The sequence below is a fragment of the Salmo salar genome, chromosome 01 (assembly GCF_965601325.2).
Source record: "Salmo salar chromosome 01, fSalSal1, whole genome shotgun sequence".
Lineage (NCBI taxonomy): Eukaryota > Metazoa > Chordata > Actinopteri > Salmoniformes > Salmonidae > Salmo > Salmo salar.
In genome coordinates, this window is record NC_138291.1 from 177,812,501 (window position 1) to 177,830,669 (window position 18,169).

Sequence of the window (18,169 nt, forward strand, 5' to 3'; positions counted from 1 at the left end):
AATAATGTGTGTCATTCCAGTTGACTATTTAAAAATTGTGGAAGCCTTAAATATAAATGCTAAAAAGGGTTATATCCATTTAGAGTCCTCTAACTTACTATGGTAAAATGTTAGCGACAAAACATATACCAGTTACACCTCCGACATCGCAATGATACGCTATGCAGTTTAATGTAGATCTGATTAAATCTAGATGATATGCTATGCAGTTTAATGTAGATCTGATTAAATCTTGATGAAATGCTATGCAGTTTAATGTAGATCTGATTTAAATCTAGGCCCTAGTCTAGACTTGAAGTATAGTAAATTGTCAATTTGATCATTTGGAAGTTATTTTATATTGCAGTTGGGCATTGATCATGAATCTCAAGGATGAAATTGGTTTGTGAAAAATGTAATTGTACTTATTTAAACAATGATTGAAACAAAAAATCATTGTGCTATCGAGTGTGTGTTTTTTTTTGGGGGGGGGGGAAATATATCACTCTATCAATAATGTATGCCGCATTCACGTGCTATCAGAAACTCGGAACCTCAGAGTTAAAATGAACATCATTTATTTGCGTAGTACTTCCTATTGGTTGATTCTTGTAATTTCAAGTGGGGGAACTCGGAGCTCATGTTTCTACCACCAGTTTCCATGTCGGAAATGTCACAGTCTCCTAGGTCTGACTAGCAGGTGAACACAGCATTAGGCCCAGCGACCCATGAAGATCTTAGGCCATCATCACTCCATAGTTGAGAGCAACAATAAAAAAAAAAAGATTAGCTTCACTGTCCTAATACATACTATAAACTGGGTGGTTCAAGCCCTGAATGCTGATTGGCTGACAGCCGTGGTATATCAGAACATATACTACGGGTATGACAAAACATTTAATTTGTACTGCTCTAATTACATTTATAATAGCAATAAGGTACCTCGGGGTTTGTGGTATATGGCCAATATACCACAGCTAAGGGTTGTATCCAGGCACTCCGCGTTGCGTCGTGTAGAAGAACAGCCCTTAGCTCATTGGTCATATACCAACCCTCCTCATGCATTATTGCTTAATTGAGGGTTCAGTTTCAAAATGGTATATAATGTTCAATTGGCCATTCATTAAACAGCATATTTTGCCATACTTATATATTTTTTTATTCAAAGTTCACTGAGTTTTGTAACTGGGTTCTTTCTTGTAGGCCTTTTTGAAATTTGATTGATGGACGAATAGTTAATAATGAAAGCCCACAATTGTCAATGTTCCTGACATTCTGCTATGTAATATACTCTCCCCTTTTACCTGTGTATACATTCTGGGATTTGGAATCAAGCTCACTTTATAAAAAAAAATAAAAAAATAAATGTAACCCTTATTTTACCTGGTAAATTGACTGAAAACACATTCTCATTTAGAGCAACGACCTGGGGAATAGTTACAGGGGAGAGGAGGGGGGATGAATGAGCCAATTAGAAGCTGGGGATGATTAGGTGGCCATGATGATACGAGGGCCAGATTGGACATTTAGCCAGGACACCGGGGTTAACACCGTTACTCTACAATAAGTACCATGGGATCTTTAGTGACCACAGAGAGTCAGGACACCAGGGTTAACACCGTTACTCTACAATAAGTACCATGGGATCTTTAGTGACCACAGAGAGTCAGGACACCAGGGTTAACACCGTTACTCTACAATAAGTACCATGGGATCTTTAGTGACCACAGAGAGTCAGGACACCAGGGTTAACACCGTTACTCTACAATAAGTACCATGGGATCTTTAGTGACCACAGAGAGTCAGGACACCCATTTAACATCCCATCCGAAAGACTGAGTGGTCCGTGTTTCTTTACTAAAACGTCTCATGAAACTTCAAGACTTACTGTAATGTTGTTTTAAATGTGTAGAATTCTTGCAGTTCATTTGAGTAGAATTGATTGTGCATGAAATTATGGGAGCCATTTAAAATGTGTTATTTCAGGTTTATTTATGATCTGAAGGATGATGACTTCAGGGGCTCTGTACTCCTGATGCTCATACAGTCCATCAGTGGACAGGAGATGGCTCGGGTAATGGTTCGTGCTGATACAGTCCATCAGTCGACAGGAGATGGCTCGGGTAATGGTTCGTGCTCATACAGTCCATCAGTGGACAGGAGATGGCTCGGGTAATGGTTCGTGCTCATACAGTCCATCAGTGGACAGGAGATGGCTCGGGTAATGGTTTGTGCTGATACAGTCCATCGGGAGTCAGGAGATGGCTCGGGTAATGGCTCCTGTCTGTACAGTCCATCAGTGGACAGCAGATGGCTCGGGTAATGGTTTGTGCTGATACAGTCCATCAGGAGTCAGGAGATGGCTCGGGTAATGGCTCTTGCTAATACAGTCCATCAGTGGACAGGAGATGGCTCGGGTAATGGTTCCTGTCTGTACAGTCCATCAGTGGACAGGAGATGGCTCAGGTAATGGTTCCTGTCTGTACAGTCCATCAGTGGACAGGAGATGGCTCAGGTAATGGTTCCTGTCTGTACAGTCCATCAGTGGACAGGAGATGGCTCGGGTAATGGTTCGTGCTCATACAGTCCATCAGTGGACAGCAGATGGCTCGGGTAATGGCTCTTGCGTTGTATGATTCATTATGACAGTTGGGTAGTTTTATTTTTGAATTACGATGTTTAACTAGAGCTATATTTAGGGCCAGGAAGTTTTCCCTGGTCAGATCACATGATCCTGGAGAAAAACTCCTGGCCCTGTTGTGGTAAACTTGGATTATCTTTGGTAACTGTGGTTACCCCAGTCAACAAGCGCCAAACCAGCATGTGCGTGCAGAGAGTAGAATGATCTGTGTTGGCTGCTTTGCACGACGTGCTATCCGTGCTGTTTCCCTATCAGATAGTAGATCTGTGACTGGTGCTACGTGCTGAAGTCCATGATGATTGTTCTCAACACTACGTACAGTAAGAAGAGTCCTGTTACACACACACAGGTGACACTGGCTCTTAAGCAAAGCTCTCACATTTCAGCCATGTCCGATGTCCCTTTAACTACGACGACCCCTGAACCCACTACTACAAACCACCACAACTCCAGGACCAGACACCACCACTACACCTAAACTACACCACCACTACACCTAAACTATACCACCACTACACCACCACTACACCTAAACTACACCACCACTACACCTAAACTACACCACCACTACACCTAAACTATACCACCACTACACCTAAACTACACCACCACTACACCTAAACTACACCACCACTACACCTAAACTACACCACCACTACACCTAAACTACACCACCACTACACCACCACTACACCTAAACTATACCACCACTACACCACCACTACACCTAAACTACACCACCACTACACCTAAACTACACCACCACTACACCACCACTACACCTAAACTATAATACCACTACACCTAAACTACACCACCACTACACCACCACTACACCACCACTACACCACCACTACACCACCACTACACCTAAACTACACCACCACTACACCACCACTACACCACCACTACACCACCACTACACCTAAACTACACCACCACTACACCTAAACTACACCACCACTACACCTAAACTATACCACCACTACACCTAAACTACACCACCACTACACCTAAACTACACCACCACTACACCTAAACTATAACACCACTACACCTAAACTATAACACCACCTCTACACCACCACTACACCTAAACTACACCACCACTACACCACCACTACACCTAAACTACACATAAACTACACCACCACTACACATAAACTACACATAAACCTACAAAAGCTCCTGATGCTGACACCGAACCCCCAACTACAACAACAGCTCGCCCCTGAACACCTGACACCACCACAAAGAAACCAACCCTGGCTCCTGTCACTACCGCCATGGCAACACCGAGTCCACCTATGGAGGCTCCAGCGCTGATGTGTGGGTTAGAACCTCCTAGAGGTGGGTCTCAGCAGGGCTGGTCTGGAGTCCATTGGTCTGGATGCTTCCACTGCTCACCTGGCCGACCAGCTCTGCTCCTCCCACCAGGAGCATATGAGGACACAGTGTGGCACCCCCCTGGTCGGCGGGCAGCTGTGGAAACCCTTAAGGTGAGAAAATGCATATTATGTTCAGTCATGTAGGGTCTATGGTAACATTGTGCTAACCCTTCCTGGTAACATTGTGTTAACACTTCCTGGTCACCTGTGCTAACCCTTCCTGGTCACCTGTGCTAACCCTTCCTGGTCACCTGTGCTAACCCTTCCTGGTCACCTGTGCTAACCCTTCCTGGTCACCTGTGCTAACCCTTCCTGGTCACCTGTGCTAACCCTTCCTGGTCACCTGTGCTAACCCTTCCTGGTCACCTGTGCTAACCCTTCCTGGTCACCTGTGCTAACCCTTCCTGGTCACCTGTGCTAACCCTTCCTGGTCACCTGTGCTAACCCTTCCTGGTCATCTGTGCTAACCCTTCCTGGTCATCTGTGCTAACCCTTCCTGGTCACCTGTGCTAACCCTTCCTGGTCACCTGTGCTAACCCTTTCTGGTCACCTGTGCTAACCCTTTCTGGTCACCTGTGCTAACCCTTTCTGGTCACCTGTGCTAACCCTTCCTGGTCACCTGTGCTAACCCTTCCTGGTCACCTGTGTTAACCCTTCCTGGTCACCTGTGTTAACCCTTCCTGGTCACCTGTGTTAACCTTTCCTGGTCACCTGTGTTAACCCTTCCTGGTCACCTGTGCTACCTATATATACACACACACACACGTGACCAGTGACCCAGGACCCCAACATATTGTGCCCTCTAGTGTAGAAAACAAGTCAAAATAACCCTTGACAGACAACACACACAACTCATAAACACGCCAAAATGTCTCCTATACAGATACTGATTGGATCATATTGATCAGTTCACGAAATCCACATGTTAGCACAAGGTGTTAACGAGGATTCTTACTCCCCCTGCTCTTTCCCCCTCAGACTTGTTCAAGGAGGAAGATCCACTCCGTATCCTGCTCTGTCCCGATCAAGACCCTTACTATCGGACCAATCACCTGTAAGTATGAACCATAGAAATAGTAATGCTAGTTAATTAATTCTAGTAATTCCATTTCTATGGTACAAACATCAGTAGCTTGTGAAATTCTGCCAGTCAGAAGAGAGCTGGACCTGCTACTGTTGATGATGTCATAGTGGGACTAGACCAGTGATTTTCAAAACTCTCTTTGGGGACCACCAGACGTTTCAAAACGTCTCACCTGATTCACCTATTCAAGGGCTTGATGATTATTTGACAAGTTCAATCAGGTGAGCTAGCTGTGGAATAGTTCAAATACATGGAAACAGCTGTGGGTGAGGTTTTCCTCTCAAGGAGAGGTTTGAAAAGCCACTGGACTAGATGAACAGATGACTGTCTTATTGTCTTTGACCTACAGGGGACCATGATCTGGAGGGAGCTGTACCTCATCACTTACCTGTTTCTTCTCTTCTTATCCATAATGTCCCTCAAGCATGTCTAGTGCCACCCCCCTCACTCTTTTTATTTAGAACATAAAAAATGTTCTTATTTGGAACGGGAGGAATCCTAAAATAAGCCTCACTACTACCCTACAATGTCCTAGGAAATCTGGTCGTCTTTCTTTCCCCAACTTTAAGCTATAGTACTTTCAGATGAGAACATTTAAGATCTGGCTAGACCCTACCTCCGATGTGCCTTGGCAAATAGTAAAAAAAAATGCTTTGTGCTCCCCAATCAGAATGCAAGATCTTCCATTTTCTGGGACAAAGCAAAAAAATTTGCTGTCTCACATTGAGTCTATATCAAGCTCCTTGATTGTTTTGGCAGCAAATCCAATAACTTCTACTCCTCAATCTTCATGAAATCTTGCGAACTTTGGAATAATTTCCTACTGTCTGGTTCCATGCCCTTCACCTTTCCCCGATGATCTGGTATACATGTACTGTCAGATATTTGTAATTCACAAGGTCATGGTTCATTTCAAGATTTTAAAAGAATCATATTCCCCTCACAGTTTTTTTTGTGGTTCTTATGATGTACCTTGGGATGCCAGACTGGTCCTTGGTCTTGTATCTGCAATGTACAACATGAATTCCTCATTATATCACATGCCTGTCCAAGAGTTGGGAAAAATATACTGCTCAAAAAAAATAAAGGGAACACTAAAATAACACATCCTAGATCTGAATGAATGAAATAATCTTATTAAATACTTTTTTCTTTACATAGTTGAATGTGCTGACAACAAAATCACACAAAAATAATCAATGGAAATCCAATTTATCAACCCATGGAGGTCTGGATTTGAAGTCACACTCAAAATTAAAGTGGAAAACCACACTACAGGCTGATCCAACTTTGATGTAATGTCCTTAAAACAAGTCAAAATGAGGCTCAGTAGAGAGTGTGGCCTCCACGTGCCTGTATGACCTCCCTACAACGCCTTGGCATGCTCCTGATGAGGTGGCGGATGGTCTCCTGAGGGATCTCCTCCATAGCATCAACGCCTTCCTCTTGCAGGAACTGCTGACACACTCCAGCCACATGAGGTCTAGCATTGTCTTGCATTAGGAGGTACCCAGGGCCAACCGCACCAGCATATGGTCTCACAAGGGGTCTGAGGATCTCATCTCGGTACCTAATGGCAGTCAGGCTACCTCTGGTGAGCACATGGAGGGCTGTGCGGCCCCCCAAAGAAATGCCACCCCACACCATGACTGACCCACCGCCAAACCGGTCATGCTGGAGGATGTTGCAGGCAGCAGAATGTTCTCCACGGCGTCTCCAGACTCTGTCACGTCTGTGACATGTGCTCAGTGTGAACCTGCTTTCATCTGTGAAGAGCACAGGGTGCCAGTGGCAAATTTGACAATCTTGGTGTTCTCTGGCAAATGCCAAACGTCCTGCACGGTGTTGGGCTGTAAGCGCAACCCCCACCTGTGGACGTCGGGCCCTCATACCACCCTCATGGAGTCTGTTTCTGACCGTTTGAGCAGACACATGCACATTTGTGGCCTGCTGGAGGTCATTTTGCAGGGCTCTGGCAGTGCTCCTCCTGCTCCTCCTTGCACAAAGGCGGAGGTAGCGGTCCTGCTGCTGGGTTGTTGCCCTCCTACGGCCTCCTCCACGTCTCCTGATGTACTGGCCTGTCTCCTGGTAGCGCCTCCATGCTCTGGACACTACGCTGACAGACACAGCAAACCTTCTTGCCACAGCTTGCATTGATGTGCCATCCTGGATGAGCTGCACTACCTGAGCCACTTGTGTGGGTTGTAGACTCCATCTCATGCTACCACTAGAGTGAAAGCACCGCCAGCATTCAAAAGTGACCAAAACATCAGCCAGGAAGCATAGGATCTGAGAAGTGGTCTGTGGTCACCACCTGCAGAACCACTCCTTTATTGGGGGTGTCTTGCTAATTGCCTATAATTTCCACCTGTTGTCTATACCGTTTGCATAACAGCATGTGAAATTTATTGTCAATCAGTGTTGCTTCCTAAGTGGACAGTTTGATTTCACAGAAGTGTGATTGACTTGGAGTTACATTGTGTTGTTTAAGTGTTCCCTTTATTTTTTTGAGCAGTGTATATTCTTAAACACTGTACTGGAGTGGGATTGGTCCTCAATTTGGGGTAATATTAATTATTCAAAGAACCAGCTCATCCACTATAATTTTCATAGGATTTATCATAATCCTGAACGTAGATTTAATCTGAGTGACACTGATTTATATAACTTTTGTTCATGTTCTGAAGTAGGTCTTCCCGCACCTGCCCGTCCGTCCAGCATCACTACTCTGGACGGCTCTGACTTAGAATACGTGGACAACTACAAATACCTAGGTGTCTGGTTAGACTGTAAACTCTCCTTCCAGACTCACATTAAGCATCTCCAATCCAAAATTAAATCTAGAATCGGGTTCCTATATCGCAACAAAGCATCCTTCACTCATGCTGCCAAACATACCCTCGTAAAACTGACCATCCTACCGATCATCGACTTTGGCGATGTCATCTATAAAATAGATGACATCGCCGACACTCTACTCAACAACAACACTCTACTCAACAAATTGGATGCAGTCTATCACAGTGCCATCCGTTTTGTCACCAAAGCCCCATACACTACCCACCACTGCGACCTGTACATTCTCGTTGGTTGGCCCTCGCTTCATACTCGTCGCCAAACCCACTGGCTACAGGTCATCTACAAGTCTCTGCTTGGTAAAGCCCCGCCTTATCTCAGCTCGCTGGTCACCATAGCAGCACCCACTCGTAGCACGCGCTCCAACAGGTATACCTCACTGGTCACCCCCAAAGCCAATCCCTCCTTTGGTCGCCTTTCCTTCCAGTTCTCTGCTGCCAATGACTGGAACGAACTGCAAAAATCTCTGAAGCTGGAGACTCATATCTCCCTCACTAGCTTTAAGCACCAGCTGTCAGAGCAGCTCACAGATCATTGCACCTGTACATAGCCCATCTGTAAACAGCCCATCTATCTACCTCATTCCCATACTGTATTTATTTATTTTGCTCCTTTGCACCCCATTATTTCTATTTCTACTTTGCACTTTCTTCCACTACAAATCTACCATTCCAGTGTTTTACTTGCTATATTGTATTTACTTTGCCACCATGGCCTTTTTGCCTTTACCTCCCTTATCTCACCTCATTTGCTCACATTGTATATAGACATATTTTTCTACTGTATTATTGACTGTATGTTTGTTTTACTCCATGTGTAACTCTGTGTTGTTGTATGTGTCGAACTGCTTTGCTTTATCTTGGCCAGGTCGCAATTGTAAATGAGAACTTGTTCTCAACTTGCCTACCTGGTTAAATAAAGGTGAAATAAATAAATAAATAAATAAAAATGTATAACCCACATAGTTAGCATAAACACAATTTAATGACCTATTCATGTTCTACATATTCTAGATCTAGACCCCTGGCTGCCATGGGAGGAGTGTTGCGCTACGGTAACAAGTCTGCTTTTTAACAGAGCACCATGTCCCTGCCCTAAACATCAACAATGACCCATCAAGAGTAATCCGGATGTGCCAGAGGGTGATATACCAAGCACAAAGCTACCAGTAAACAGAAACTCTTGTCTTTTTATCACATGATACTGACGCAACAAGTTGTTTAGAGTGTTAAAAAATGCAGTTGAACAAATGAATAGACTGTTGCACTTATGACGCTTCGACCACACCGACAGTGGTTTTGCGCAAAATAGTACGCAGCATCATCTGGATATGTATGCGACAAAAGTTCAACATTCACGTTCTGCTACCGTTTCTGTCAAGCCGTCGACATACAGTTTGACGTACGTTCGACATTTCAGTAGCCTAATAGTACATGAATTGTGGGATCTACGCCATTATACCACTAGATGGCAGCAAATATGTACTTTTCATTGACAGTATTAGTAATTCTGAGGTTGGAAAGATTTTACTTCTATTATTTGACATGGCCATGTATTTCAATAAACTCCCAATCACACTGGATTATTCAAAACCAATTCCCATACTACCCACACCCTAATAAAGCCTTTTTACAGAACCAGACACCATCACTACACCTCATACAAGTACTTGGGAGTATGGCAAGACAGTTCACTTTCCTTCTCTCAGCACATATCAAAGCTGCAGGCTAAAATTAAATCTAGACTTGGTTTCCTCTATCGTAATCACTCCTCTTTCACCCCAGCTGCCAAACTAACCCTGATTCAGATGACTATCCTACCCATGTTAGAGTACAGAGACGTAATTTATAGATCGGCAGGTAAGGGTGCTCTCGAGCAGCTAGATGTTCTTTACCATTTGGCCATTAGATTTACCACCAACGCTCCTTATAGGACACATCACGTCACTCTATACTCCTCTGTAAACTGGTCATCTCTGTATACCCGTCGCAAGACCCACTGGTTGATGCTTATTTATAAAACCCTCTTAGGCCTCACTCCCCCCTATCTGAGATATCTACTGCAGCCCTCATCCTCCACATACAACACCCGTTCACTCCCCCCTATCTGAGATATCTACTGCAGCCCTCACCCTCCACATACAACACCCGTTCTACCAGTCACATTCTGTTAAAGGTCCCCAAAGCACACACATCCCTGGGTCGCTCGTCTTTTCAGTTCGCTGCAGCTAGCGACTGGAACGAGCTGCAACAAACACTCAAACTGGACCGTTTTATCTGCATCTCTTCATTCAAAGACTCAATCATGGACACTCTTACTGACAGTTGTGGCTGCTTTGTGTGATGTATTGTTGTCTCTACCTTCTTGACCTTTGTGCTGTTGACTGTGCCCAATAATGTTTGTACCCTGTTTTGTGCTGCTACCATGTTGTTGTCATGTTGTGTTGCTACCATGCTGTGTTGTCATGTGTTGCTACCATGCTGTGTTGTCATGTGTTGTGCCTTGCTATGTTGTTGTCTTAGGTCTGTCTGTATGTAGTGTTGTTGTCTCTCTTATTGTGATGTGTTTTGTAATAAAAAATATATATTTTTAATCCCAGCCCCCATCCCCACAGGTCTTTTGCTTTTTGGTAGGCCATCATTGTAAATAATAATTTGTTCTTAACTGACTTTCCTAGTTAAATAAAGATGTATAAAAAACACTAACTCCAGCACCAAACACCACCACCACTAGGCCTACGTGTGAGCCAATCTAAGATTATGTTTTTTTTTAAATCAGCAAAATGTGTATCACAAAGCATTCATTTCCATACATCGTAATCAATGTAGCACAAAATCATTATGCAATTTATTGTATTGTTGTTTGAGTCATGTTTTATAATTTGGTTTTAACACACAGGCTAATTGAGGAGGTGTTTTTATCCGAGTCTGCTTGATTCTTTCAACACCGTGTACCGTCACCGTGCATGCATAGCGGGACCCTGTGATTCAGTCAGCGTATTGGCAGTGGGCTCACTTGATTGCAGATCTGAGATATGTGTGCGTGCCGCAACAAGAGGTCATTCGGAACGCGGCTGGTGGAGAAACACGCACAGCTTGTTGGAATCCGCGCCCATAGCCAATATTCGCTCTTTCCTATCCGTGACAGAGGCTGCAAAAATGACGATCAAAAAAAGTAAAACCGTCGTTTTTGAAAGACGTGCAGGGGATTTAACTGCGTTGTATTGTATGAATGATTGGATGATTGCAGTGGTGTTGGCTATTATTACCATGATGTCTGTATGGGCCGCACTCATCATATACAGATACATACAGACAGAGAGAGGTAAAAGAAGAAGGAAGGTTGATGACGACACTATTTTGGAAACTGAAAAGGACGACAATGAGACGCGAAACGAAGAAGAAAAAATACTATCCCGTGTCGAGTCAACAGGTAAATCAACATTTATTAGTGTTCATTCTTCACTGATCGGTCCTAGGATTTTAAATGAAGTCGAATGTGACCCATATGCATCATAATTGCTGACTACGTTTGTTATGTGTTGCGCTACATGAGAGATCCGCCATGATAATAGAATAGGAAGCCCACTACAGTCATGTCTACAAACACGTGTGCGCAGGTCTCCTTGAATCCGTCAACTGTGTGAGCGCGCAGGAGATTGGAAATATACATTTGTTATATCAATGAAGCCCTTTGCTTAAGTGAAAAACAAATATCAGTTGTCTCTAACAAAATTCCCTAGTTTAATTGTCTGTATAATGCTTTAGATATTACAGTAGCTATTAGGTTGGGTAGGTTACTTTCTAGTTACCTGTCAGAAATTGTAATCAGTAAAGTAACTTTTGGTTTACACACACACACTAACGTAATTTGATTACTTTCAGTTACTTTTGCATTACTTTCCTCTTAGAGGCAGACAAAAATAATCATAGTGGTCTCTGTATGGGGTCAATTTCACGCCATATGTATTGTATTCAAAATAAAATAAATCGTGAACATGAAAAATAAAGTTGAGAATGTAAACAGTTTCGAGGACGGGTGAAATAATGGATGTTGAAATCAAAATGTATAGAATTGTAAACAAAAAATAAGACATAAAAAGCAAAACCCCAAAACTTGTAATCAAATCATTTTTAAAGCGAGAGGCAAAACTCAATGATTAAAATATTTGAAAACGAATGCAAACATCGTTTCCCGTTAAACTTTCCCAGCAACGAATCCTATTGCATATATTTCGCCTACGCTCTTGCCTGCATGTACTACCTTTTTGGTTTTAAGCTACTCGTATCTTTGCTTTCACTGTCGGTCCTTCCCAGTGCGAGGTTTGCTATAATTTCCCCGTGAAGGACGGGGTTTAGAGGGTCCGCTAGTATTCGAGTGACGGTTCTATGATCAACAGAGTTATAGGCTACACTACATTTACGTCATTTAGCAGACGCTCTTATCCAGAGCGACTTACAGTAGAGTACACACATTTTTACATAATGGCCCCCCGTGGGAATCAAACCCACAACCCTGGCGTTGCAAGCGCCATGCTCTACCAACTGAGCTACAGTGGGGCACTACAGCAAAGACCTGCATGCTTTTCATGATCAGGAAACCTCAATTGATCTTGTCATTTCAGATAATGTAACGGTAGCCTCACAATATCTCTCAATATGCCACCATTAATTGGATATTTGAGTGATTTTTATCAAATAAAAGTGAACTATACCAGACCAGTATAAGTGGTTTAGGTTCATTTCCCATCCTTTGTGGGCTCTGCCTGTCAAGCAGCAGAAGGGCGCATTTTCCGATGTACAGTTAGCTGGTAATGTTAACTTGGCTAGCTACTGGTAGAAACTTTGTACAGTTAGCTGGTAATGTTAACTTGGCTAGCTACTGGTAGAAACTTTGTACAGTTAACTGGTAATGTTAACTTTGCTAGCTACTGGTAGAAACTTTGTACAGTTAGCTGGTAATGTTTACTTTGCTAGCTACTGGTAGAAACTTTGTACAGTTAGCTGGTAATGTTAACTTTGCTAGCTACTGGTAGAAACTTTGTACAGTTAGCTGGTAATGTTAACTTTGCTAGCTACTGGTAGAAACTTTGTACAGTTAACTGGTAATGTTAACTTTGCTAGCTACTGGTAGAAACTTTGTACAGTTAGCTGGTAATGTTAACTTGGCTAGCTACTGGTAGAAACTTTGTACAGTTAGCTGGTAATGTTAACTTGGCTAGCTACTGGTAGAAACTTTGTACAGTTAGCTGGTAATGTTAACTTGGCTAGCTACTGGTAGAAACTTTGTACAGTTAACTTGGCTAGCTACTGGTAGAAACTTTGTACAGTTAGCTGGTAATGTTAACTTTGCTAGCTACTGGTAGAAACGTTGTACAGTTAGCTGGTAATGTTAACTTTGCTAGCTGCTGGTAGAAACTTTGTACAGTTGGCTAAACGTATAGTGGTAGGTAGACCTAATGTACTTTTTATGTAGAACCCATTGAGGGGATCCCAACAACCAATGAAGGCGTAGACCTAGCGAATTTAGCTAACATCCCCTTTTCAACATTTGTTTTTTAAGAGTGTTTAATCACGATTGCTGCTGACAGACATGATAGGCAACATTGATTGATGGATCACATCAAATTGGCTAGCTAGGTAACAGTTCACGTAAATATGGCTAGTTAACAAGCTAACTTTCAGGGGATTAACTAGATGGCTAGTTAACCAGCTAACTTTCAGGGGATAAACTAGACGGCTAGTTAACCAGCTAACTTTCAGGGGATAAACTAGACGGCTAATATCCAAATAGTGTTTGATTTGCTTTCCATCTATAGTGGTGATGACAAGTAGTCCGACTGACAACTTTTATACCAGGACGAGGACTTGTCCATGTCATGCTCTTTCCAAAAGTGTAATCTCCGATGAAGCAAGCTAAATGACACGTTGTTTGCTTAGCTAGCTAGCTACATCCAAAATGGATATGCTACCTTCACGTATCTGAAATTACATGATCAATTGGTGTTTACTGATCATGAAAAGCATGCAGTTACTGTATAACTCTGATGATAGAGCTAAATGTGGAATAATCTGAAATGTGTAGTTCTCACTAGGCTCTTAAAGAGGTGACGTTATTAAAACAAAATAGTGCTAACATTTATTTAACAATCCCGTGAAACGGCATATAGTTGTCAATGGTTTTAGCAGAGCCGGGGGTCTCCTTGCAGCCAAATTGTAAGCTCGGCACCGTATTGTGACGTTTTATTGATAACGACCTATTCATTCCAATTAGACTGGTTTGGATTCCTCCTTGGAACTTTGAGGGTTTATGATATGGCCCATCCAGTAATTTAATAGGATCTCCAATGTGCTTATTTTCCAGAGGAGGGTGAAGAAGTCGTGCCAGAGACACTGGAGAGCTGGGATGGAGAGGAATGGAGGAGAGAGCCAATGGAATGGATTCCAACAACCAATGAGGATGTAGAACCCATTGAGGGGATCCCAACCACCAATGAGGATGTAGAACCCATTGAGGGGATCTCAGCAACAACCAATGAAGGTGTAGAACCCATTGAGGGGATCCCAACAATAACCAATGAGGATGTAGAACCCATTGAGGGGATCTCAGCAACAACCAATGAAGGTGTAGAACCCGTTGAGGGGATCCCAACAATAACCAATGAGGATGTAGAACCCATTGAGGGGATGCCAACCACCAATGAAGGTGTAGAACCCATTGAGGGGATCCCAACCACCAATGAAGGTGTAGAACCCATTGAGGGGATCCCAACAATAACCATTGATGATATAGAACCCATTACAAGGATCCGAACAACAACCAATGAAGATTTAGAACCCATTAAACAGATCCGAGCACGGACCAATGAGGATCTACAACCCATTAGACGCATCCGAACACTAACCAATGAGGATCTAGAACCCATTAGACGCATCCGAACACTAACCAATGAGGATCTAGAACCAATTAGATGGATCCGAACAGCAACCAATGAGGATCTAGAACCAATTAGACGGATCCGAACAGCAACCAATGAGGATCTACAACCCATTAGACGGATCCGAACAACAACCAATGAGAGCGATGGTCCTTACACGTGGGAGTCATATGCTGAGTGGCAGATCGTTGAGGAGTTTCACCTCGGCTCTCAACCTCAACAGCACTGTGAAGGCATATGTCAGCACTATGACGGCTTATGTCAGGTCTGTGGAGGCTTGTGTCATTGCAGTGAATGCTTATGTCAGTTCTACGAAGGCTTATGTCAGGACGACGCCGAGTCCCAGACTGACTGTACCGTGGATCAAGAGGAGCAGGCTTCTACCAGTCACTATTCCCTCAGTGACATAAACTATCAATCTGGACATGAGAAGGATACAGATGTGTATAACCAGGACGAGGAGGGTTTGAAGGAAGTTGAACTGAGTGATGATTGTCAATGTGAGAGCACAGAGGAGGAGTCCGAGGTAAACCATCCACATGCCTTTGCCATCAAGCCTCAGAGAGATCTGGAAGAGCTCAATGGAAATCTCCCTGACATGATATTGACTGACTCTGACCTTACAGAACCTGACCATGTGTGTTATACAGAGATACAGGAAGTACAATACCCAGATGATGACATGACCAGCCATGTTGCCGCTGAGATGATATTGAGTGGTACTGACCCTACAGAACCCCTGCCTAAACATCTGTGTGATACGGATAAAGAGGAAGTTGAATGTCCAGAACATTATATGAACATCCACGTTAACATCACGCCTCAAGAAAAGAGGCCTGACGTGATATTGACCAACACTGACCTTACGGAACCTCGGCCTGAACATGTGTGTGATACAGAGATACAGGAAGTAGAATACCCCGATGATGACATGACCAGCCATGTTGTCTTTTCCAACGAGCCTCAGGAAGAGAGGCCGGAGATGACATTGACTGACACTGAACATGTGTCGGATAAAGAGAGAGAGGAAGTAGAATATCCGGATGATGATAGACACAGCCATGTTGCTTTTGCCAAAGTCCAGGAAAGTGTAAATCTCCCTGAGATAGAACCGGAACATGTGTATGAGGTGGAGAGAGAGGAAGTGGGAGTAGAATATCCAGATGAGGTAATCACTGAAGGTCCAGAACATCTCAGTGAAAACATCCCAGAGATTTTGAGTGACACTGACCTCCAAGAACCTGGCAATTTATGTGAAGAAGAAATACAGGAAGTAGAATGTACAAGTGATTATATGGACAGCCAGGTTTCCTTTGTCAGCGACACTCAGGAATCAGAACATCCCAATGAATATCTACCTGACATGATATTGACTGACACCAAGACTAAAGAACTTGACCATGTGTGTGATACAGAGATACAGGATGTAGAATGCCCAGACGTTGAGGCAAACAATCATGTTACCTTTGACAATGAGCCTCAGGATGAAAATCTCCCCGAGGTGGCTTTGAGTGACACTGGCCATGTGTGTGATTCAGAGATACAGGAAGTAGAATACCCAGGTGCAGACATGACCAGCCATGTGCCGTCAGTCTCTGAGAGGACAGTAGAAGACGATATGAAAGAAGCTATGGTAGAGGATCTTGACATGGAAGCTATGGTAGAGGATCTTTGGAGGAAGGACTGTCTACTTCATGACTATGTCATTGATGGGTTGAGCCAGCCAACTGATGTTAGAGACACCCATGTGGCTGAGAGGAAAGGAGACATCGTTGATAATAACAGCAAGGACACACGTGTAGAGGAGGAGAAGAAAAGACAGAGTGATGATACACGGATAGAGGAGAGTTATGAGAAAGTTGAAATTAACATAATGGAAGCCACGATGGACTATAATGAATGGATGACAGTCAGCGGCACAGAGGACAACAGTGACTCACCATGGGTGAGTATAAGCCACTCGTCCATCGAATGCTCTTCTGCTGAGGCGGAGCATCATCCCACAGAAACGCATCACAATTTAGACGATCCACCGGTGGCTGACGCAACCGCATTCAAGGAGGTTAAAGAAACAGGAGCCAAAGATGGACACCTGCGTAGGAATAAAAATATGGCAGCTGTGCTTCCTGTCAAACCCAAGACTGTACGGGTGAGGTTCTGTGTCCACTACCGCACCCAGTCTCCCTGGCAGGAGCTGGCTGTGACAGGGAACCAGCAGGAGCTGGGGAGCTGGACGGGATTCGTTCCGCTGGAGAGAGCCCAAGACGGGTTCTGGGCCAGCTGGGTCGTCCTCCCTGCGGAGAAGCAGGTGGAATGGAAGTTGGTGCTGGTGGAAGATGGAGAGATCCTACGCTGGGAGGAGGGTGATAATAGACACCTGGAGACAGGTCAGGCTGGTGGAGAGGTGTATCTCAACAAGTGGTGGGGCAGCCTCTGAGTGACAGGTTCCTACTGGGCACCAACTGGTTGGAACAATGTTGTTGTACACAAAAAAAATACATATCATTGTGATAACATTGAATCAATGTGGAAAAATAATTTGATTTGCAAAAAAGTAATTTTGACATTTTGAATATTTTTAACCGAAATCCTATAACACAGTTCACATGTTTGGGGATTTGAAAACTGGATGTTGAAATGACACCTGTGGGGCAGCCCCTGAGTGATAGATAGGGAGGGAACGCCACTACTATTTCCATTTCCATACTAGCATACTACTTAGAATGCATAGCCATTTTACATTTTAACATTTTACTTGCGCTGGGGTCCTATATATATATGAGAGAGAGAAGGGACTGACTAGGGGTCCTACATACTAGGAGTCCTACATATATATATACACACACACATATATATCTATATATATATATATATATATATATATATGTATGTATATATATATTATATATGTATGAGGGGACTGACTAGGAGTCCTACATAGAGACATACTGTATATAGAGAGAGAGAGGGGACTGACTAGGGATCCTATATAGAGACATAATGTATATCAAGAGAGAGGGGACTGACTAAAAGTCCTATATAGAGACATACTGTATATAGAGAGAGAGGGGACTGACTAGGGGTCCTACATACTAGGAGTCCTACATAGAGATATACTGTATATAGAGAGGGGACTGACTAGGGGTCCTACATACTAGGAGTCCTACATAGAGACATACTGTATATAGAGAGGGGACTGACTAGGGGTCCTACATAGTAGGAGTCCTATATAGAGACATACTGTATATAGAGAGGGGACTGACTAGGGGTCCTACATAGTAGGA

At 43.5% G+C, this 18,169-nt stretch overlaps 2 protein-coding genes across 2 annotated transcripts in view; both read left to right on the forward strand.

Moving 5' to 3' along the window:
- The window catches only part of LOC106572043 (E3 ubiquitin-protein ligase rnf213-alpha), a 78,575-nt gene extending 78,140 nt beyond the window's left edge, over positions 1–435 (forward strand). The window contains exon 68 of the mRNA XM_045693885.2: positions 1–435. This exon is cut by the window's left edge and continues 1,030 nt beyond it. The gene's annotated coding sequence lies outside the window, so the exon portion shown is untranslated.
- A 10,396-nt stretch (positions 436–10,831) lies between these two features.
- Positions 10,832–17,728, forward strand: LOC106572048 (uncharacterized). Its single transcript, XM_014145782.3, has 2 exons — positions 10,832–11,380; positions 14,312–17,728. The coding sequence occupies exons 1-2, from the start codon at positions 11,107–11,109 to the stop codon at positions 17,320–17,322; spliced, it is 3,285 nt and encodes a 1,094-aa protein (XP_014001257.3). The 5' UTR covers positions 10,832–11,106; the 3' UTR covers positions 17,323–17,728.
- Positions 17,729–18,169: the final 441 nt, after the last annotated feature.